This window comes from Geospiza fortis, unplaced genomic scaffold, assembly GCF_000277835.1.
Source record: "Geospiza fortis unplaced genomic scaffold, GeoFor_1.0 scaffold27, whole genome shotgun sequence".
NCBI lineage: Eukaryota > Metazoa > Chordata > Aves > Passeriformes > Thraupidae > Geospiza > Geospiza fortis.
Genome location: NW_005054329.1, coordinates 3,754,513 through 3,777,472, shown reverse-complemented (window position 1 = coordinate 3,777,472; position 22,960 = coordinate 3,754,513). Strand labels below are relative to the sequence as shown.

At 47.6% G+C, this 22,960-nt stretch overlaps 3 protein-coding genes across 5 annotated transcripts in view; all 3 read right to left on the bottom strand.

Annotated features, from left to right (window-relative positions):
- Positions 1-4,461: 4,461 nt before the first annotated feature.
- Positions 4,462-14,205, bottom strand: GBGT1 (globoside alpha-1,3-N-acetylgalactosaminyltransferase 1 (FORS blood group)). The gene is made up of 7 exons (XM_005421271.2): positions 14,170-14,205; positions 10,889-11,007; positions 10,065-10,127; positions 8,870-8,920; positions 8,735-8,770; positions 6,633-6,767; positions 4,462-5,310 (listed from the first exon to the last, which is right to left on the bottom strand). Exons 1-7 carry the CDS (start codon positions 14,188-14,190, stop codon positions 4,626-4,628), a joined length of 1,110 nt encoding a protein of 369 aa, XP_005421328.2. The 5' UTR covers positions 14,191-14,205; the 3' UTR covers positions 4,462-4,625.
- Positions 14,206-15,411: 1,206 nt separating this feature from the next.
- On the bottom strand, positions 15,412-18,096 carry SURF6 (surfeit 6). Its single transcript, XM_005421270.2, has 4 exons — positions 17,943-18,096; positions 17,344-17,556; positions 16,674-16,765; positions 15,412-16,223 (listed from the first exon to the last, which is right to left on the bottom strand). The coding sequence occupies exons 1-4, from the start codon at positions 18,034-18,036 to the stop codon at positions 15,552-15,554; spliced, it is 1,071 nt and encodes a 356-aa protein (XP_005421327.1). The 5' UTR covers positions 18,037-18,096; the 3' UTR covers positions 15,412-15,551.
- Positions 18,097-18,440: 344 nt separating this feature from the next.
- Positions 18,441-22,960, bottom strand: part of MED22 (mediator complex subunit 22) — a 5,971-nt gene continuing 1,451 nt past the window's right edge. Inside the window, exon 4 of one of the 3 annotated variants that reach the window (XM_005421267.3) lies at positions 18,441-19,831. In XM_005421267.3, coding sequence (XP_005421324.1) covers positions 19,633-19,831 — 199 coding nt within the window. In that variant the 3' untranslated portion in view covers positions 18,441-19,632. Of the gene's footprint in view, positions 19,832-20,752 lie in introns of those variants that run through there. The other 2 variants (XM_005421268.2, XM_005421269.2) reach the window with 2 other exon arrangements.

Genomic DNA, 22,960 nt, shown 5'->3' with positions numbered 1-22,960 from the left:
AAGGCTGAGCCAGACCATGGCCGAGCGCTCCAGCCGCTGCAGGGCTGGTCCTGGGCACCAACACCCCAGCAGGCACCCTGCTCTCTGCAGGGTCACAGTGAGCGACAAGGGACAGCCCAGCGCACCTGCCCGTGCCGCTCCTCCGTGGCTCCGGGCCAGCTGAACCAGCAGCTGGGGCCGGGGAGGGCAGCCAGGAAAGGAAAAGGTGCTGCCAGGGCTCTGCCTCTGGCACTAGATGCTGCTACAGAGCAACATCGCTCTAATTATAGTAACGGTGTCGGTGAGAAACACAGTGAGAAAAACACGCACGTCAAAAGGTCGAGAACGGTGTGATTTGCTGCTGGCAAAACTCGCTAAAAGCCACACCGGAATCAAGCACTTTTTAAATGTAATTTGTACTCATCCGGCTCGCTTTAAATTGGCTGGGGGGTCAGCAGGGGAGCAGGGGGATGATGTGGGCATACAAGCAGTGGGGATTTGTGGTTAAAACTGCCTTTTTACTCCCAAGGCTTTACACTAGTTTTACACAAAACAGCGACATTTGGTGGATCTGTGTTCAAGCTAAATATAGCACAGGAGAAGTCACGTCAGTACAGCAACACTCGTGGGGAAAGGAGGGAGTCTGGTGGGCAGGCAGACATTCAAATGTCACTCTTCAGATGGGTTTTTCGAGTGATGCTTCCCTAAATCATTCGATTGTGTGGAGCAGAACTCCAGGGTTGGGGATTTACCGTGAGTAAAGTACAGCCCAGCCCACTCCTGTAAGTCCTGCTCCAGTTCCTGCTGTCCCCAGAACAGCCTGTCACTGTCACTGGAGAGCAGCTGTTGCTCTGTGTGTGTCACCCCTGGGGTCCCACGGGGACTTGCTGGGGCAGGAGGTGAACCAGAGCAGGTGGGATTCAAGTGAGAAAATAACAACCTTGGTGCTAAGAGCTGCCCTTTGAGATTGGAGCAAATCCCCACTGAGTGCAAACAGAGAACAAGAGACAGAGACAGTCCCTCCCTCCCCTCAAAAAGCTGAACAGGTGAGACAAAGGGCAGGGGAGTGAACCCAGCTCCCATCCCTCCAGCTCCTCTCCACCACCAGCTGCATGAAGGCAGCCGGGTGCACGTGGCTCCTGCACAAGCTGGTTTTGTGCAGGGAACGTGTGACTGATGTTCTTACCCCCTCTGCTCAAAGATCATCTCATTTCCGTGCCCCACAGGCACAGATCTCACCCACAGAGGGTTTGACTAAGCCAGTCCTTTCATAACTGCTGCTGTGTGGCACAAAATGACATTTCTGGTCAAAACTGTCAGGGAGCATCACCTGTGGGAGGGTTATGGGAAATCCAAACCAGAGAGGAAAAGGGTCTGGCTAAGTGGAAATGATTCTTGTCCTATCAGTGGGGAGAGCAAGAGGAGCAGAGTCTGGCCCCACCTCAAATCATATTCAGTGCTGGAAGTTTCTGTTTCACGTCACACAGAGAAATTTGCCCTTTGGGGGTGGATGCACTGGGCAAGACAGCAGCAGGGAGAAGCAAAGAAACAGCCTGTCAGATGGGTGCTTAAATTAGAGGCACTATGAATGATGAGTCTGTTCCAGCTGAGCAGAGAGGGATGGAAGGGAAAAGGGGCCCTTGGGAAGGCAACAAGCTGCTGCTCTGAGGCTGGGCTGAGGGCTTGAGTGGGAAATACCTTGAGAGCACAATCACACCTCTAGGCAGTGGGGTTTATTTACGTGTGGTGATTCAGCTTTCATGCAGTTCCCTGCGCTTCTAAGTCCAAATTCCTTTGGCACAAGAACACGTAAGACAAGATTGTCCCCCGTGGTGAGAGTGGCACTGTGCTGCCCTCCTACCACGTGCCTCAGTTTCCCCGCTGTGCACTGGCTGTGGGTGGGGAATGCACACCAGAAAGCAGGTGCTGGTGAAGCTCCCACAGTGCACACGAGCCTCAGGCTGCACAGTCCAAACTGGGAGAAGGAAAGCTGGCTGCTGCTGCTGGGGGAAGGGGATTAATCAGCAGGAGATGACAGCAGAAGTCCAGCCTTTCATTAATTACAGGAGGGCACGAGCTGATTCAGGGAGCAGCTCCCACACAGCGCTGTGGGTTTGTTTTTTTTTTCTGCAGACATTTTCTCCTCTCCCTGGAGGCACCAGGAGTTTTGTAGGTGCCGCTTCAAACCACAGCCCCGCGGAGCAGAACTGTGTCACACAACACAAGCCATTCCCCTGGGGAGGAGCTGCAGGCCTGCCAGGAAAATAAACATGTTTGGCACAGCACAAACCAGGCCATTATGGTGTCAATCAGAGGGCTGAGGATGCAGCCAAAAGGCAGCTCAGATGCACAGCTTAGACCAAGCCCTTCACAATTTGTTCAAAACAGGTACCCCAGAAACACAGGCCACCCTCTGTCACCCATCATCTGTGCTGCAGAAATTCCTGTCACAGAGGATTTATGAGAATCTGCACAGGAATCCAATAATTAATGTGGCAGAATGAAGTGCTGTGGCTGCAAACCCCGAGCAATTTCCAGCAGAATTAACCATAAAGGGAACTGGCCATTGCCACAGCTGGTCTATGGATTTGTGGCTGCTGTTGAACTTCATGTTTTTCTTGGAATCTGAGTACTTTTCTACAAGGTCTAGCCCAGCCCAGCCACGTACTGACACCAGGAGATAAAATTATCTGCCTTGACTGGACAGTTCCTTCTGGCTGGTAAAGAATCCATATGCATATATGTATAATTAGCATAATGAGAACCCAGTTTCAGCATGGCCTTGAGGCACTAACTCATTTAACAAATAAGAAACAGACAGTATTAGTCCTGGGCTGGTTGGAAATGTATTTTTTTTGAAATATTTAGATAAGTATTTTTCCTCACCATTTTTGCTTAGGTGAGGCACCTGGTTACCCAAAATACATAGCAGGGGCTTCAGTTCTGGTTTTGTTATGTAAAGCAGCATCTTCCTCCTGCACCACATCACTAAGAACAGTCTGGAGAAAATGTAATAAAGACCCTTTGCTGGATTAAGCACAAATCAGCCAACCCAGCTGCCGCTGGGGCTTTGGGGCTGGAGGTATTTCAGGTACCTTATCTATATTATGGGTCCGTGAAAGCTTTTCTAATTAGTCTTCTGGAAGATGAAATGCCTGCAATGACAGTGGCAAGTGCCATTTCCAGCCTGCTCACAGGACTGAAATGGCTCGTTAAGTCATCTGCAATCAGTGGTGGGGCCCTAAAGCTTTGCATACTTGATTCCCTGCCATACAGCAATTTTCTCATGTGAAGAGAAGCAGGAACAGTCAGGCACCTCTTCCCTATTTTCCCTCTCTCTGCCAAATTAGCTTTTTTTTTTTTCCTCTCTTTTTTTCTTTTTTCCTCCCCCCCCCCAAGCTGTTCCCTTAGAAACAGCCAGCTCACCCTTTCACCCTGCTCCTCCTCTCCCTGCAGCTCCTGTGGCCTCTCTGCTGCTCCCTCATAGAAAACAGGGACTGAGGTGCCCAGCCCTTCTGCAGCACAGGGAGATGATGTTTGTGGCAGCCCTGCTGTGACAATGGAGGTGGCACAGGCACCCCTGGGCTGTGACCTCAGCTGCTCACCCCAGGGAGCTGCCAGGCTCTGAACGCCTGCTTCAGCTCCTCAGCACATCCAGGGAGAGGAAATGGTAACCCCAGCTCCAGGCTGAACTCCCAGCTCCTCCAGAGCATTTCAGTGCGGAATGAAATCATCCTGTTTGCTGGAAAGGCATCAGCTCGTGCTGTCAGCTCCAGCAGCTCCTCGCCAACTTATTTCACAGAGCTCAGAAAAATTGGAAAGGGGCTGAAGCAATGGAGAGGAACATGAACATCTCAAAAGCAGATTTTCTGTGTTGGAAAAGATTACATGATCCACAGAGACATGTGACCCAGGGAAAAGGTTCAGAGCACATCTGTGATTGAAATAAACCTGAAGAAGTTCAGTCTGCTCTGAGCTGAGCCAGCTCTGTCTAAACTTGGGTCTCCAAAGCACAGACTGGAATTTGGGAGATAACTGCTAGATGAGTTCACGCTGTTTGTCCTGTCAGACCAGGGCTCTTACTGGCAATGCCTGGCACCAGCTCTCTGCTGAGAATGTCCAAGAAATCCTGCTGCACACCAGTCAGGGATAGCGAGCTCTGAGTGCAAGTTTCCTCCTGATTCTGACAAAAGGCATTAGTTTAAATCACAATTCAGGAACATTTATTGCCCTGCAACGTTCTTTTTTTTTAAAGTGGAAAGGTCTTTACCAAAACCCAAGGTCTTCTCCTGCACAGGAACATCAAATACCATTTTGATCTTGTTAAATTTCCACCAGGCCTCAGGAAAACACTCCACAAAGGCAACTGCAGCCATGCATTGGATAACTGGCCTTGTGGATGCTTTTTTGTGTGCTACAGCCTCAAGCAGGGTGTATTCACAAAGAGTGGGAATCCACAAATGTTTTCAGTCTCACCTGCACTTTGCTGCTTCTGAAATGCATTTAGGTTCTGCTGTCCAGAGGAACTATCCACACGTTCTCTTCCCAGTTTGCTCCTACCAGGAACATAAATTCAAGCTGGGGAACATTCTGGAGACAGAATTTTGGTGGGTTTGGCTGCGTGGAGGATCTCTGTGCAGGCACGTTCAGTTTCTGACCTCTTTGTAGTTCTTATTCACCGTGGAAAAACGTACGAGGCGGATTTGGGGGGGCTTTGGCTTCCTGTCATCCCATATGTACTCTGGAGAAAGCAGCTTGGAGGGTTTGTGGGACAGGAAGTGCCTGTTGAGGTGACTCTCCTCCTGCCAGGCTGCCATGATCCCGTTGGCTTTGTCTGCCAGGATGGTCATGTGGCACATCTTGGTGAACTCATAGACTTTCTCCACCAAGCCCCCGAACACGGCCCCTCCATAGTAGAAATCCCCTTCTCCCTCAGGGATGAAGGCTGCTGAGGAGCTCCTCCTCTCATAAGGGAACTGCTCTCGTGGCACGTCGAAGTATCCGGGGTGGATGGCTGCCACCATGTCCCCCAGGGTCTCGGGGCCCCAGGGGTTGTGGAACACCATGTCAATGTCCAGGCAGAACAGGTACTGCACCTGGCCCTGGCTCTGCTTGGCCACGTGCTGGTTGATGGCCTCCATCCTGCGCATGGAGATCTCCTGCCAGCTGGGGTACCCCGGCACGGGGACGGTGACCAGGCTGCGCCCCGGCTGCAGCTGGGGCTGGGGGATGCTCTGGGCGCTGTCGGTGAAGATGTAATAGTTCACCCTGTAGCCCCGGAGGAAGTGCTGCTCCGCCGAGTCCAGGAAGCGCCGCACGAACCTGGTGTACCTGAGCAGACACAGCCCGTGGGGCACAGCAGGGACAGGGAGGGCCTTGCTGTGGCCTTCTGCAAGAGCACAGGGTGATAGAGTAAAGGGCTGCTGCCTCAGGTTTGGATTTTCTATTTTTCAGATTCTGTGCTGGCTTGGTGTGTGAGTCTGGGCTTCCTATTAGGGGGTGGTGAGCACTGTGCACAGAGCAGGGAGACAAAACAAGGAACTCTATTCTTTTCAGAAAAAAAACAATTCGAATAAATTGAATTCTATTCAATTCAAAAAATTGAATTCTATTGAATTCTATTCAATTAAAAATTTTGAATTCTATTCAATTCTCTAGCTGGTCTAGCTGCCCTAGCTTGCTCTAGGGGACCAAGGGCAAACGATTCAAATCTCAGGCCCAAGAGCACAAACAACGTGGGCTGAAGAGAGAAAAACAAGAAGGATGGGGCTTCATAAGTTAAAGCTGTAATTGGACAATTAACTTCAATATGCAAATGGAGGAGAACTTATAAAAGTGAGAGACCTCATGGCAAGTTATCCATTTTTGGTGCCCATTTTGGGTTGTGCTGCCCAACGTGGATCTGTTGAGGCCTCTTAGTAAATCCCTACTTTATTCTTTAGCTCTGCCTAGTCTCTGTTCTAGGTCAGCCTTCACAAGGCATCAGGGGAATGGCTTTCAGCTGCTTCACAAGGTATCAGGGGAATGGCTTTCAGCTGAGGGAGGGCCAGGTTAGATCAGATTTTGGGAAGGAATTGCTCCCTCTGAGGGTGGAGAAGCCCTGGCACAGGGTGCCCAGAGAAGTTGTGGCTGCCCCATCCCTGGAAGTGTCCAAGAACAGGTTGATGCAGCCTGGTCTAGTGGAAGGTGTCCCTGCCCATGGCAAGGGGTGGAAGGAGATGAATTTTAAGGGAGAATGAATTTTAAGGAGATGAATTTTAAGGTCCCTTCTAACCCAAACCATTCTGGCATTCCAAGGGGCTGTGAGGTGGATTATGAAGAGCAGATTAGAGAATGCAAGACAAGGAGTGAGGAGAGTTCACTGATTATCACTGCAAGAATCCACACACCACACATGCAACAAGTGGAGTGGAGGATGAGGAATAAGTGGATTATCCAAATTTTGACCAGCTCTATTTCCCAAGGCACCTGCTAATTCTTAAAAAACACTGCCCACACCTCAGGTACCTCAAGTTGTCTGTGATTCCAGACACACTGCATGGGCACAAAACCTATAAACTGGGGCAAATTTCAGGGAAAGGAAAGCCAGAATCATCTTCCCACAGAGGAAGAGCATCACCCCAAGGGCTGTGTCCACTGAGTGCTCCCCTTACTTTCCCACAGCAAAGGCTGTCACCCCTATGGTGAGGTTGAGGGGTCTGTAGGCACTGTCCAGCATCTCAGCATCAAAGGTGCCTTCCCAGACGATGGGGGCCAGCCATGGTGTGACTGTCAGCACATCCTGGCGCCTGCAGGGGGAAAAAAATCGGAGATGTTCATGAAATGTAACTGTTCCTGTTGGTTTGAGGCCAGTAAATGGGAAAGAAGCACAAAAAAAGGCAGCTGGAGGAGTGTGTGAATCAGCATTAACTCACCATGGAGGGTATTAGCCTTAGATATTTTCTCCCTGCACTCTTATTTGAGGTTACAGAGCACGGACATTTCAATTCCTGGGCTGAAATTAAGCACTTAACACATCAGCAAAAACCTGAAGATCTGCTAAAATCTCATTTAAGGACTTTTCTGCTGAGGAGAGTTTAATGACCACTGAACTCAGGATGGGAAGCTGTGCCTATTTGCTATCAGCCTGCTGCAGATTAAAACACAAGTAATAATAATAATATGAACATTACTATAAAATATAGCCAACTGCTGTGTTATTAAAACACAGCTTGCAGCATGACAGCTTATTTTTCCAGTATTTATATATAGCTCCAACACATTCAGATATAATTTAAAATGCTGTATGTGAGCCAGCATTCAAATGTGTAACAAAGTTAGGAAAAAAAATCCCTAATCTCCTGTGAGGGAAGTGGAAATACTGAATATAAATGCAGCAGAGTCTGATTCTGCCCCTATTACAGCTCCGCAATGCTGTTTCAATTTGCTGCTTTGTTTCCAGTGTTTCATTCTTACCTTTTTGATTCTAAAAGGAGATGTCATTTATGGTGGAATTCACCCCAGCCTGCTCACATTCCCTCCAGAGCAGGGGCTGGAGCCCTCTGCTAATGAAATTTGTCACACCCAGCACGTGGCCACACCTGGGGGCTGCCAGGTTCCACCTGACGCAGCTCCAAGGTAGAACAGCACCAGAAGCAAACTGGGGGAGCTGTGGGGAGCAGCCTCAGGCAGCAAATCCAGCCAGATCTAATGCTTTCAGTCTGAGAGGATACAAGAATAACACTTCACTCCTTCCCGCAGCAATGCCTGTGATTGAAAGATTAAATTATACGGGAAGAAGAATTTGGGTTGGGGAAAATGTACTGACTGATCTGTCCTGTTTCTGGCTTGATTATCCTCTTTATTGGAAAGGGAAGGAAACAGGCATGTTCACTTCTCTAAGCTCTGTAAATTTGATTTTAAAGGGCTGCCCTGGGTTTCCCAGTGAGTCATGGTCATCCTCAGTGCCAGTGAACTCCCTCCAGAAGACACAGAGCATGAAAACTTCAAGATTCTCCCCTCATTTAACCCAGCTGATTTAGCACAGAAATTTATTCCAATATGGAAGAAATATTCAGGCTGAGCACATCCTGAATATGTGGGGGAAATAAAATATATATGTGTGTGTGTGTGTACCAACAGGGTGTGTTTCTTAGCTTGTAAAGGAATGTGGCTGTTGAAGGTGAACTGCTCCAGATAAAAGTCAGGCCAAAGGAGGCTGTAACAACCTGAGCTGCACACAGTTTGTCCAAGCCACTTCTTAGTGCTGCTGTCCCAAATCTTCCCTTAAACTCCCTGCTTTGGCCGTGTCTCAGAGATTTGGCTGTGTTTGCTGCAGGTCACACAGAGCACCTGCTTTATTTTGCCCTGAAATGGGTTCAAAGCTCTCCCACAGCTGGCTCCAGCCTCAGCACAGCTCCAGAAGGTATTTCCCACTTACAGATATTACAGATCTCTTATATCTTACATACAGATAAGAGAAATAATTTCTTACTTACAGATATTACAGTTCTGCCCACCTCAAAAAGAGTTCCGGGCCACGACAGAGTGTGTGTGTGCTAATGTAATAATTGGGAATTAACAGGAAGTGTGTTAATGAGTGTACAGGAACCAAACCCAGCCTCAGAGCAGCACAGGCAGCTGCTGACACACCCCTGTGGTTGGGTTCTCATGGAACAAGGTCCTGCTCAGTGTGCCCCAGGACTCTGGAACTGTGAGTGCTGCAAAGTGCCCAAACCAAACTCAGCAGAAACAAAGTTCAAACAAAGCAACTCACTTTGGCGCCAGCACTCTTGGCTGCAGATAAATTAATCTGTAAAAAGGAAGAAATATCCATTGAATAATACATGAATACACTTGGAAGAGAGGAGCAGCAGTTTAAAGGTCAGGAGATAAAAAAGCCAGTACTTACTGGGGGAAAAGCTGGATTGGCTTCTCTTCTGTATATTGGAGTTTTGTGGAGCTGCATGATGGGGTGGGAAATGAAAGGGATTGTTATGCTTTGCTTAAAATATCAACCAAGTTTGGCTTCAGGACCTGCTGTCCAAATCCAGCCCCACTGGCCCAGGGCTAGGCATCACCTGCACACACCTCCAGGGCTCCCAGAGGGACAGCTTTGGGACAGAACACACAACAGGGACAGAGAGGTGCTGGCAGCAATCCCAATCGCTGAGGAAATCAGTTTAGGGGTCAAAATCCCTGTGGGACTGTCAGCAACAATCATGTATGTGCTCCATGCCCTGCAAAACTGCTCCTGGTCACCTGGAGGGCTGAACTACCTGAAATAATCACATTTCCAACAGCATTCAGAGGAATGAGCACCTGACCAGACACAGTGGTTTGGAATGGGCTGGAATAATCAGAAATATCTCCATGAAACACCATTATTTTTTTTCTATTTGCATGGTTTGGTTTTGTTTTTACAAGAACAGCAGGTCATGGGAAAAGCCACAGCTTGTCACGTCGCAGCCCTGGGGCAATGTGGCAGTGAGGGGGTCACTGGGGCCATGGCCCTGGCCCCTGCACTGTGTAAATTCCCTTCTGTGCAGCTCTGGGAGAGCTCTGGGCACCCAGGCTGGGTCAGGTAGCAGCTCAGAAGGTGTTTCCCAGCAGCAGCTGCCCTTCACCTGCTCAGGTGCAGAGCTCAGGTGCTGCCACAGCACAAACACATCCCTGGGCTGGGGGCAGAGCACAGATCCAGAGGGAGGAACAGGATCCTGATGAGAACAACTGGGGGTTATTCCTGCCCGTGCCAGAGCTCCTCCTGTGCCTGTTCATCGCCCCTCTGTGGCTCAGGTGTCTCTGTCTAGTGAGAGGACACTTGGAGCACAGTTGTGCATGTGCAGGTGTGGATTGCATCCTGATAAAGAAGCTGCATTAACCTTTCAGTCCTGGGCTCTGGGACCACAACAAACAAAACCTCCCTCACCTGAGAGACCCAGAGCTGTCCCCAGCAGGCTCCAACAGCATTTTGGGGTAGCTTTTTGTTTTGAGAGGTTCATAAATAAAGAACAAGCCCCCTGTTAACCACTGTTTGTGTTGTCAGGGAAGAGCAGGGCTGGAACAATGATCTGTGTTACTCATTAGGCACAGAACAAAATACTTACAAGATTTCAGGGCAGGGGAGGTAGTAGGGCAGGTAATGCACTTTTCCACTCCCAGCTACAGCCCTGTGAGAGCAAAGAAATGTTTTAAGATAGGAAATGTTGAAGGAAACTTTCCTAGGATTTTCCAACATCACCTAAGGACCTGGCAAAGATTTTGAGAGGTGACTCTGGCTAACTCCTTATCTACTTTATTAATTAGTGTAGGATCTGCTGTGCTCACGTTTTAACACAGCGTCCTGCTGCTGAGACAAAATGTAGCTACCCATTAGGTGAAAGTACAGCAAATTGCAGCATCATAAAAATGCAAGAATTCCTGATAATTTAATAATTAATATTTTAATACTTAACAGAAATGCCTTATCTCAGATTCCCTTCCATGTCCGAGTTTGCTCCATAAGCCATACTCGGTTGTCAGGATGTTCAGTTACAAAATTCTGTGTTTGAAAGCTGTGATGTCTGATAGATACAGAGCTGTCCCTGGTGACACTGGAGTGACTTTGGACTGTGTGAAGAGACAGAGAATCACCTCTGCTAAGGCCTGAGCTGAAATGTAACTGGAATATTCCATACTCAAGCATTTGTTTGTGAGTCACTACAGTGCTGGCAGCCTGATTTGCACACAAATGTTCTTTTTTCCTCTTTCCCTTAGGGCCTCCTCCCTCTACCAATCCTCCTTTACCTATTACACAAATTGCTGCTCTTTCTTACAGCTCAAAGAGAGGCTTCCCATAAAATATGTGTTTTACAGCCTTTATTTTTGTGTTTTAGCACAGGATCTACACAGGATGTTTTAGGTATGACCGAGCTGGCCAGCAAATCCTTACCAGATAACTGCAGCAGCAGCACCCAGGCAGACAAGAGACCCCACCAGCACCTTCCTGGAAATCATTTCTTCTGGAGGAGGAAGAAGGGCAGTGACTTCTGAATTCCAGCAGCTTTCACCCTGCAAAGAACATACAGGGAAAACCTCAGTGTAAGTACCTCACCTTGAGAGAAATTGATAATTTCCTCAGAGGAGGATGAAGTTTCTGGGTAGTTTCTCTTTCTGAAGAGATGAACACAGAAGGCATCAGACTGTAAGAGCCAGAGCACTGAGGCAGCATCTGTAAAATGTCTGAGCAAGTTCTTCGTTCCAGGGAGCTTTAGCCCCAGCTCTAGTGCGTGGGGAGCCTTTCTGATTTCATCCCACCTTCTGTAGATTCCATTTTATCGCCTCAAGCACGCACCCTTTGCAACTGAATCAAATCACCCCCTCCTCTCCTATCAGAGAGCTAACACAGTTATCACTGAGCTGATTAACTCACCTTTCACAGTCCAGGAACTACCTGCAAAGGGGGCACGCCCTGCAAAGGTGCCTGAAGGAAAGGTATGAGACCAGCAAAGGAACATTTCACAATCCTAATGCACCTTGGGTAAAGGTTAAACCAAGGAAATTGTTTCCTCTACAACAGCCATGAAAATCAACCTTTCCAAGCCCAGCAGTCTTACCTTAAAAGCTCAAATCAATCTCTTTTTCTGCTCTCAGGGAAGCACAGTGAGAACTTTGGTCGGTCCCTGTGATGAACACAAAATGCATTTTTGTGGGGTCTCCAAAGGGGTTACAAGAACATTAACGGTTATTCCTTTCATTATTGCCTTCAGCGAGGACAGCAGCAGGGAGCTGGGCAACAGGCTCGTGGGTTTTCATCTCACTGCTGCTGTCTCAGGGCCCAACCTGTGCTCTCCTGTTTCCTCAGGACCCAGCCCATGTTCTCCTGCTGTTTCAGGATTCAACCCACATTCTCCTCCTTCCTCAGGACCCAACCTCTGCCCTCCTCCTTCCTCAAGATCCAACCTGTGCTCTTTCCTGCTTCCTCAGGACCCAATCCATCTTCTCCTGCTGTTTTCAGGACCCAACCCACGTTCTTCTCCTTCCTGAGGACCCAACCCACGTTCTCCTCTTTCCTCAAGCCCCAACCCTCCACACCAACTGCTCTTCCAGGCTGGAGGGACCAGATGTATTTCCAGTTAGAGCTTTCTGCTTTCTAGAATGTGATTGGAGCCTGAAGAGAAGGAAAAAAAATTAAAATAAGAAAAAGGCTGTTTATCAACCATTTATAAAGATGGTAGCATTTATACTAAGGGGAGGGACTGGTACATGATGCTTCTTGGAGGGTGCTGGAGTAATCCCAGAGATCATTCCTGGTCCTTGGCAAGGCATGGGACAGTGCCCATGGATCTGAACAGGCAGGAGGGATTTTCCTGCTTTAATTTCTTTGGCTGGAAAACGACAAGTGGCAAAAAGTTCTTTAATTTGCTTTACTGTGTCACACAGAAATCCTTTGAGAGAATCTAATTTGCTTTCACCAGGAAGCATCACAAAATCCTACTTAAAAATAAAGACTAACTATTGTGTGTATGTGTGTGCATCTGTATAAATATATATCTTAAGGCCTTCCACCACTTCAAGCCTTCATGGGTTCATGCTGAGCAGCTCTGGATTCTTGCCTAAAAACGCTGCAGATCCACAAACACAGAAAGAAGTACAAGCAGCCTTCCCCCTCAGGCAGTTGTTCTGTGTTTTGACCAGCTTTATCTCATTCCTGCGCTAGTTGTGTCATGAGAGCTGCTGTGCTGACACCAGGATTTGTCAGTGCCACACTTCTTACCGTGTGCTTGATGCTTCCAGCACATGCAAAGCAGATAAATGTGCAGAGGAGGGTTTAAACAGATGTTTTTCAGGCATTCTTTGAGAGATGGCTGCACACAGAGCGGGTAGGAAAGCCCTTCTCATCAGCAGCTTCCAAATTTCCAGCCAGGATCTCACTTGCTGCAGTCCAGGTCTGGGCATCTCCCTTTCCATACCTGAGGGCTCTGATGTTTCCTTCCCTCTTCTCTCCTGTGACCTCCTTCAATCTTTCTTTGTAATTGTCTAACTACAAGATCTGGGATTCTTTCTGTCAGTTCTGACTGGGCTCTCTCTAATCAGCCCATTCTTGTGAAATTGGTGTCAAAGCACCCCAAATTCCCCTGCTGAGCCCTCAGCAGTGAAGTACAGCTGGATTGCCCCCCAAAACTGAGAAGCTGTCACAGCTCACACATTCCCACAGGACATCTGCCTGCTTTGCAGGACCTCAGCACTGGGGTGACATTCAGCCTGTGCCCAAATGCAATCCATGAGTTTTCTGTGGAACCTCTCCTAGCCAGGTCTGAGGCACATAAAACCTTGTGCTTGACTTCATGGAAACAAACTCAATTTCCAGGCTATTTGTTTTTCTAAAACATCAAGCCCTGAGTGAATCCTGTTTTCCCTGGGGTTTGCAGCCCCTCCCAGCTTGATGCCACTTTGCAATTGCATAAATATCCTCTCAACATTTCCACCCAAAGCATAAAGGAATACACAAACAATCCCGTCGCAGAATCTCCTGGGGATTCCCAGTTTCTGCACCTGACCCATGCTCTTATCTCCATAGCACACAGAGGCTGAGAGCACAGAATTTGGGTGATGGGGAAGGACAGAGGATCAAGAACAGAGAGAAGAAATGGGGACTGATAGTTGTCCTCAAAATGGGCAGTAAAATTAACACAGAATAAAAAAAGATGTGGGTGTTTGGTTATTTTAGTGCAGCTTCAGCTGTTGTAATGGGCATAGAGCACTTACTGTGTCTTTTTAGAGTAAACATCTAATCCCTCAGGAGGAGAAGTACACATATTTTGAAATATTACATCATTAGGAGCACAGCTGATGCATTCCCCTCTTATTTTCAGTTTCTGTGGTACAAACCTGCCAGAGCACTAGAGCCAGCTGAGACTGAAACATCCTTTGCATTTAAAGCCATCTCACTGAGGTTTACCTCAACTGATTTACAGTTTACTATGAATATAAACAGAAATGAAATAGATGTGACTGCAGCTGATGAAAGAATCTCCAACCAAACAGAAATCACAGCTAAAGCAATTTTAATAGTTACTCAGGTTCCTCGAATTTGTTCAGAGAGTTTTTTAAAAGGGATATGGCTGAAAGTAGCTCTGTTACTCCCAAATGAACTTGCTTGACCTCCCAGAACAAAGCATTACTTTATCTTCAAGCCCTGCTTGGAAGGCATTCTGCACAGCTGATAAATACCTCACTTGTAGAGCATTCCATGGAAAATATTCTTTGCAGAGCAACTATTTCAGATTTCCAATAGTGGATTTCAGATTTCTACAACTGAAGTGGCAAACTGTGAGTGCAGGGCTGTTCAGAAAGTGAAGATATCCATGGGGAGAGCTCCATCTGTGCCTGGGGAGAGGTTTCCTTGTTGGACAGGCTGCAGAAACACAAATGTGTTCAGTCACACCTGAGGCTTGAACACGAATTTAGCACAGATCCACTGCAGAGTCTCAGATTGCAGCGGCACCAGGGAGTTACCTGGGCTCTGGCAGGGATCCAGCTGGGCAGCACTGCACAGCACAGCCTGCATTTCCCTCACAGCACATCCATCAGCTTTAGTCATAAGACAAAAAAGAGCTTCTTCCAAAGAGCCAGATCAAGAGAATTCAATTGGACTCAATTAATAACCTCCCTGGGCTCAGTACTAATTATCAGTTCACACCAACCTAGATCAGGAGGGCATCAGCAAGGTTTGACTGATCTCAGGGGCAGAGTTGCTTTATTCTCTGGATGGATTGTTCCCACCAGTCTTCCCCAGGCTGAATTGCCAGCAGCCAAGCTGTACTTTCCCTCCTGAGCTGGGAAAACAGCTGCTCAAGTTCACATTTGTATTTCTGTATAACAGCAATAAAGGACAAAATTGGTAATGACCAAATACAATTTTGCACTGGTGAACTGTGCAGAGAAGAAACCCGTGCAGGCACCTGTGGTTGCCAGATTTTTTTTTAACCTAATTTTTTATTATTGCCAAAGACAGACTTGGAGCCAATCCTTCTACCATCAGGATCAGTCAGTGTGTCCTATGGATGATCCAAAAAGATCAATTAGCTCCACAATAATAAATCCAGGCACGTGTACATGTGTGTTTATGTCTATACTTACCTAATGCTGATAAAATGTAACTTATAAATGAACAGCACTGCCTAAAATTGAAAATTATTTCCAGTTTTCTTGTGATGGAGAGGATAAATGAATCCAAGATGCACTCTTCTTTTCAAAGGTATTGTCCAAGTTCACATAAGCAAAGGTTTTACAACACCTGCAGTATCTTTGTGTTGAGATGAATCCCATGTTTGGTCTTTTTGCCTTTTCGTTTCCTCTTTCCCATTCCCAGGGGATGCAAAGACACTGTGCTGCCCATCAGAGGAAGTGACAGCAACTGACATTTCCCCTTTAGAAAAATAATAATTGCTATTAGAAATCAGCCAGAAGGTGTTTCTTTAGGATAAAAAACTTTATTAACAAACATACAACTGTTTTTTTAGCACAATGAGGCTGGGAAGGTGTGGCTTGGGACAGTGACAGCCCCATGTGACAGACCCTGGAACCCCCGTGCCAGGAGAGCTGCCTTGCTCTCAGTTTAACCCAGCTTTTTTCAAGTCCTCTGGCAGAACTCGGCCCTTCTTCCGGGCCCTGGCTTTTTTCTTCTCTATCCTCTCCTTCTTCTTCTTCTGGATGTTCTTCTTGCGCTTGTCCTGCCGCTGCTGCATCTTCTCCACCACCCTCACAGTCCGTTCCTCCCACTGCTTCTTGCGCTGTGCTCTCCGCTTCTCCTTGCGCTTCAGGGCCTCCTTCAGACGCTCCTCATCATCACGGATCTTCACCCCCTCTGCCTTATACAGGGCATTTGTCCATTTTATCTTGGTCTCCAGTTCCTGAGCTTTCTTCTCGTCCTTCTCCTTGAGCTCCTCCAGTTTATTCTTCCTGGTCTCCAGCCTGCTCAGCAGCTGCTTGTAGTTCTTGCCTGTCAGAGGAGTGATATTGCCTTTCACCGCTTTCCTCTTCTCTTTCTTCTTCTGGACCATGTTTAACTCATTCTCTTCATGAACTTTAACCCTGTTGAAGACAATGTCAGCTTTGCTCTCCTCCTTTTTGTTTTCTGGCTCTGCTGGTACCTCCACAGTCTCTTTCTTCTCCATTTTTGCCTTCATCTTCAACTCCTTTCGCCGGCGTTTCTTTCTCTCTCTCTCATACTTCCTTCGCTGCCTCTTCTCCAGCACTGCAGGGGTTAACTCCTTGGCATTATCCTAAGGAGGAGGATGGACATGAATGAGAAGCCTTAAAGGGTTAAAGCAGAAGTAAAAGTGGGCTGTCCCCAAGTTCCTGATTTCAAACAACTCCTAAGAAGCTGCGATGTGAAGCTGTGACTCAGCTGTTAGAGACACTAAACACAGTAACAACATTTCAAACCCTTTGCTTTCCCTCAACAGCCTGTAGCTGCTCCCTTGCAGGCTCTCACTACTTTGCTTTTTCCTAAAAATCACCAAAGGAACATTCTCTTTGAAGCTGGCCACATCTTTTCTCACAGGTTTTTCCACAGAACACACACAGGTCACCTGGCAATCCCTCCAGGCAATTCCTTATGAGCTGGAATCAGCTCCAAACCTGTGAGATCCTGTCCCCACATGCCCTGGGAGGCTGGGGAGGATTTCAGGTGCACAAACACACATATGGATACATATCCAGAGTCCCCATACCTGTCCAGAAGCCTTTTTAATCTTCTCGTGGAGTCTCTGACGCAACAGACTGAGTGCAGAAACAGAAGGGGAACTCAGTTCACTTTTACTTCCTGAAAATGAGAGGGAGAAAATAAAAATACTTAAAAAGCAGCACTAGCTAAACAGTAGCACTTTCTCTGGCTATGGGAAAAACTCTGGGAACTCTTTAGATGCTGTGAATGGAACGGAAAATCCAAACAAATCCAGAGTTTCTATTTCATTGGTTTCTTTAGAATTTCCCCTTTCATCATTCAACTCTGCCAGCAGTGGCCTGGCATGCCCTGGGGCTGCCTGGCAAGCCAAAGACAAGTACCAAGCTTGTGGAACAGAGAGGCTCAGGACATCTTTTCTCTGTGATCTGGCTTTTCATTGTCATAAAGGAAAGCTGAGCTGGCAGGAGAGGGATTGCATCCACGTGTAATTCCCAAAGTTACTCACTCACATGCACAAAACCTCTGCAGTTCAGTTAAACACCGTTTCCAGAGAGCCACCCAGTGGTGATGGCACAAATTCCTGTCCATAGGAAAAAGCTTCTGGGGCACATGAAATAAGCAAAGATGTTCCCAATTTAGGCTTTCCAAACTAGACTGGTGTGAAGGAAGAAAAGCAGCCAGTTCAGCCCAGGCCATGGCAAAGCCGAAATTCTTACCTGTATCCAAACTCTCCTTTCTGTTCTGTGTGCCACCTTGTGGAGATGATTTGCTGGCTTGAGGCGCTGCTTTCTGTCCTGGAGTGGGTTTACCGGTATTAGAAACATCCTGTTTGGCTGAAGGAGCATTCTTCTTCTCACTTTGCTTCCTGGGCTTCTTTTTCTTCTGTTTTTTGACCTGTCTGCCATCCTCGGGCTGGCCTGGCTTAGACACTAGAAGGCAAAAACAAATTACATAAAAGAGGACAATGTTACATTTCCACTCATAACATTCAGTTATTACTGAACACTAATGTTCCAGCATCGCAATGGCATAGCTAAATATTCAACAATTATACGTTTTAGGATTTATTTAATTAGATCAAACATCATGTAAAACCCCAGCTCTCCACATCCATCGCCGCAGTGAATGGAGACCACTGATTTCCAGGGCTCCCAGTGCACAACGTGTTTGGGAGCTCCGTGCTTCAGCAGATTGCTTTTTTTGTTAGAAACCGGCACAATCCCTGGACAAGCCCCCCGTGGGGGCACGGCTATCTTGCCCAGCCTCCCACAAACCGGCCGGAGAGGACAGAACCGAAGCGTTACAGTTCCAGTACCAAATTTCCTCTTCCGCGACTCCGGGGCGTGCTGCACGCCGGCCCTCTTGGCCAAGCCCTGCAGGTAGGAGTCCTGGGCGGCCAGGCTGGCCATTGCCACCCCGGGTCCCAGAGCTGCCCGGGGACAGCGTGGGGACAGCGGGGCCCTCCTCGTGGAGCCGTCCGTCAGTCACACCAGGGCTGCTCCGGGCTCTCTTGAGGGGCTGCGACCTGTTGTATTGCACTAAAACGGATCTTACAGCGATCCCCGTGCCTTCCAGACACCTCCCCGGAGCCCCGCAGGCAGCCCCCGGGTCGCCTCCGCCGCAGGTCCCGAACCTTTCTTTGCCAAACCTCCCTGTACTGGAGGACAAAACCCTGCACAAGGGTGAGGTCCCCAGAGCACGGACGAGTTTCGTGATGCTTTCTGCAGCCCCTGCAGGGAGCTCGTCCCCTCCTCGCATGTGCACGCTCATATTGTGACACTTTTCACAAAGCCTCGTGGCTGAAAACACACGCTTTAAAAATTATACAAAACAGTCAGTTTTATTAAATCACCTAGTTACAAAAATAAATGGAATGGAAGAAAAAGAAACCAAAAAATAATAGCAAAAATTCACATCCTAAGAAATGAGACGTTACAGCATTAAGCTGGGGAAGCTCAGCTCAGTTGTTGGAATGCCCTGGTGGCTCTGTGGTGCCCGTGACACCGAGCTGTGGTGACACTGTCCAGGTCAGTAGCATCTCCCTTTCAGCTGCGCAGCTCGAGCCAAGGCAGAGCCACCACGAAAGGAAAGGACAGCAGATGTGCTGAGCTGCTGAACAGCTGCAGACCAAGCACCAAATGTGTTTCTTTGGAAGGAAACTGAGAGTAACCGAGTATTCCTCACTGCTCTCAAGATTTTTTCATTAGACAAAACTAAAAGCCAGCATAAACAGTGGCTCCATGTTAGCTCAGACTACATTAACAGGAATTTCTGTGTAAACACTGAGGAAGGAATCGACTGACTAAAGCATGACACTGCTTCTCTTTGTGGCTTTGAACAAGTGGTGTCATTGATCCCTCAGTCTGATCCCTGTCTGCCTGTTCTTCTTCCAGGGGGAACACTGGTCCTCCATAAGGGTCTCCTGGGATCTTCCTCAAGAGTTCAAGTTTGTAAAGCATTTTGACAGTGAAGACTGTTGTATAAAATTTACAGTAGACCAGAGGTTGTCAGGTGCCATCCTGAGAGAGCTTTAAAGCAGCCAGAATGTCAATAACCTTGGGAAGCAGAGTAAAAACCCCAACACACTCACTGCCCCCACATTTGGCTCAAGTTTATCCCAAAGAAATTCAACTCCCAACACTCACATGGAAACAAACTTCTAAGACTTCTAATGAACTCTACACGTAACTATCACGTTAAAGCAAACCCGACTCTAATTTGTTATAATGAGATTCACTTTGTGTCTACACATCTCTATCTCTTATGGACAGCAACACTCCTGGCAAGGTCCTGGCATGGAGGAAGCACTGCAGCCATGCAGGGAGCAGAGCCCTGCCAGCACAGCTCCAGTGCCTCCTCCCGGCAGCAGGAGCCGCTTGCTCGGCACAGCAGGAGGAAGACTTCCAGCAGCGCGGGGCCATCCCCGGGTGAGCCGCGGATCCTGTTCAGGAACACTCGGCGGGGCCATCCCCGGGTGAACCGCGCCCGGCAGCAGCCGATCCTCTTCAGGAATGCTCGGCGGGGCCCGCCCCGTGCCCGTTGACGTGCGGGTGCGAAGGGGTGGAACTCTGCGAGGTGGCAACGCTCTGCTCGGCTGTGGCGGCTGCCAGAGGCATCGAGAGGCTCTCGGGGGACAGCGTGGCAAAGTCTTGTCTCCAGTAGGCTTCGCACAGTGGGAGATCATTGCTGTCACACAGACTGTAGCTTTCCAGAACAAACAACCCCAGTGAGGAGAGAGCAGGTGTGGTGATAGAGGACGGGAGGGATGGAAAGGGTGGAGGGAGCAAGACAGAAGCAAAGCATTAAGAAAATGGCAAAAAAATGCTGGATGTAAGGTCTGTGTTCATGAAATCATCTGAAGTCGTGTGACTTTGGCCTTCCCTAAGACAACCTCCACAAGGGCTGGTCCTAAAATCTCTTGGGCCTGGTGAGGATTGGGACAATTTTAGAAAAGAACTGTGGCTACAAAATAAAACAGAAGCTCAATTCTAATCCAGACACTCCGAGTCTCTGAAAAGATCTGAGCTGAAGTCCTGCCACCCCAAATGTACGATTTCTCCTTCTGATGAGTGAGACATGGACCTTACCCACAATTATTTTACTTGGAATTAGACTGCAGCCTATGTGAGGAAAAAATAGAAATCCTGCTTTACATTTTACTTCAGCAAAAGAACCTGCCACAATTGTTTTGGGGCCTGTCCCTGTTACAATAAAGAAGAACCCTATTTGCACCCCTGCCCTTTCAAAAAAGTGCTCCACAGGTTTGGATCTTCCATTGAAACTTCCCAGTTTGATTATGAAATACTGACAGCTCCTGCCTTGTCCCAAAGAGCCTGAGCTAACAGTGCTTCTAAAAGCAACTGGCTGGACTCCAACACTGGATGAACCAGCAGTGTGGGAAAATAAGGTTTTTAAACAACTGCCTAATTCTTGCCCATACTCTGAGGAAAACATAATGTGGAAGGGCCAAAACTAAAAAGAAACATGGAAAGAACTGGAACAAAACCAACACAAATCCCAAAGAGAAGAAGGAGCTGCACACACAAGAGACACCCAAGACAAAGTGAGTGCTGGAGCAGAAAGCAGCTTGCATTCAGAGAAAAACAAACCCAGGGGGTCAAGTGATTTTGTTGTTGCAGCTTTATTTACATTTGTAATGTATGGACTGATGCTTAGGGAAATATTTTAGGTATAGAAATATGAGACAGTTCATATTGCACAAACATGAAACGTGAGATTTAACCCCACACTCAGGACAGCTCCTGTGATCTCAGAGGAGGGAGCAATGGAACACAAATGCAGGTCTGGGGGTTAGGATGAGAGAGGGCAAGCTGGACTTGCAGTTACCACTTTGGGGAACAAGCACACAAAGCACCAGGTGCAAGCTGAGCTCTTTTCTGGCAGCATCACCCAGATGGCTTTGCAGAAGTGAGAAGGCAGTGGGTACAGGTTTTATATCTGGGGCTTCTGTAAAATCCCTTGGAAGATCAGTCCCCAACACAGTGGAGCTGGATTCCAGGACTGAACCAGAACTACAACTCCTGTTCTGTCACGGACCTCAGGCCAGGATTTCCCAGGAGAACCTGACCACAGCATCCACACCTCATGGCAGGGAGCTGCTAACCACGTTTCAGCTGTGTCAGAAGCATGACTGCTTCTCCTCCTGCCCCAGTGAGAACAGGGGAAGAGCCTAAGCTCCACTCTCAGCTAACACTCTTCAAAAGTCAGGCCCAGTGAGCAGCTCTGCACAGCCCAGGAGCACTGGCCAGCCTGCTCTGTCCTGGGAGGGCTCCTCAGGGCATGGAAGGGACTTCACTACTTCCCTGAGGCACCCAACCAGTCTGAGGGCAGAGGGACACTCTAGAAAAACACTTGATCACAGGGCAGGAAAACAAAGATTCCTTCAGGACAATCTTTAGTTTCAAGAACCTGCTTTTGGGTCTCATCAAAAGCCTCATGTGCACATAAAAAGCCTGGCAAACACCTGACCTTACAACTGACCAGGCATTCCCAGGACAGCAAGGAACTCCCCCTTGGGGGCAAACAGGCTGTTGTGTTGACAGCCACTGAAACATGGCTGTGACATAACAGAAACCCTTCCCCCCACATTAGACAATAAGATTTCATTAAAAATATTGTAGTATTCTAATTATAAAAGGACTTTGAATAAACCACTGTTTCTGTATTTACACAGACACAATTTCTTTGGTGCAGAAAAAGACAGGAAAGAGCACAGGAAGGGAGGAAGCAAATGGCCAAGTGCTACATGATAACAAAGTGTCAGATAACAGCTCTGCAGAGCTGCCAGGTTTCCTCACCTCATAACCCATAAGAAAGAGCAGGAAGGCAAATCCATCTGATGTGCACCAACATTTGTGTTTCCATGTTAGTTCTGCCAGCAAGGGTTGCTTTATGTGGCATCTGGGGCCAGGCAGGTGAACAGACCATGCCAGCACGGCCAGAACCCCTCAGTGCAAAGCGAGAGTGACCAGCACACAGTGGTGGCAGTTTGGGGACAGGGTGAGGGAGGCACACCTGGCACATGTGGGGCACTCTCATCCCAACCATATCCCTCTGGATAAGCTCACTGCTATGCCATGGACCTATCAGCACCTGCACAGGTGCTTGGGTTTGTGATCATCACAACCTCCTCAAAAAACTGAATAAAGTTTGAAAAATAACTCTAAGTTTTTGCCTCTAAGCTGTGTCCTATTATTATCTTTTTACTCTTAAAATACATATATTACTCATAAAAAATGGCCTTACTTTCAAATATATTGAGCAATTTAGTTGACTTAGCTGGGGCTATAGGCATTCAGCATTCTTAGAAAAATGGAAAAGGCAAACATAGAAAACCTGGTCAGTAAAATTTTACATAAGATTTTTTTAAAATTAAGTGTTTGTTTAAAAGTCCTAGAATTATTGCACTGACTTCACTTAGCTTGGAAAGTGCAGCCAAAATAACCAGGTTTACATTTGTTTTCTTCTGCTTTCATTTACTGCATCATTAATTAGAAGTGCTGGAGTGCATGACAAAAAAATAAAAAAGAAAGTGTCTGAATTCTCTAAAGTCTGTTTGCTAAATAAAAAGCTTTTAAAAATATTAAAAATCCCACAAACAAATCAGTAATAAGTCATTCCTTAGAAAATCCTATCACAATACTTCATAATTCAATGAAACTGAGCAAGTCTTTTTGCTCCTTGCAAATGTTGACCCCAGCAGGACTGGAGACAGCTGGGGGCAGTGGACTGTGAAGGAAAAGGCACAATGTGTGACCAGGTCACTTGTGAAAGGACTCACCACCAAGGTGACACCAGAACCCAGTTCAGCAG

Excerpts from the sequence above, each read along its gene's own strand:
- GBGT1 (XM_005421271.2), bottom strand. The coding sequence starts at position 14,190 with ATGGAATGCTCTACAAGTGAG. Across the intron at positions 10,128-10,888 it reads GCTGCTGCTGCAGTTATCTG|GGCTGTAGCTGGGAGTGGAA; the intron begins GTAAGGATTTGC and ends TTGCTCTCACAG. Across the intron at positions 8,921-10,064 it reads CTCCCCTGCCCTGAAATCTT|CTCCACAAAACTCCAATATA; the intron begins GTAAGTATTTTG and ends CCCATCATGCAG.
- SURF6 (XM_005421270.2), bottom strand. The coding sequence starts at position 18,036 with ATGGCCAGCCTGGCCGCCCAGGACTCCTACCTGCAGGGCTTGGCCAAG. Across the intron at positions 17,557-17,942 it reads GTCGCGGAAGAGGAAATTTG|TGTCTAAGCCAGGCCAGCCC; the intron begins GTACTGGAACTG and ends TTTGCCTTCTAG. Across the intron at positions 16,224-16,673 it reads TTAAAAAGGCTTCTGGACAG|GATAATGCCAAGGAGTTAAC; the intron begins GTATGGGGACTC and ends CCTCCTCCTTAG.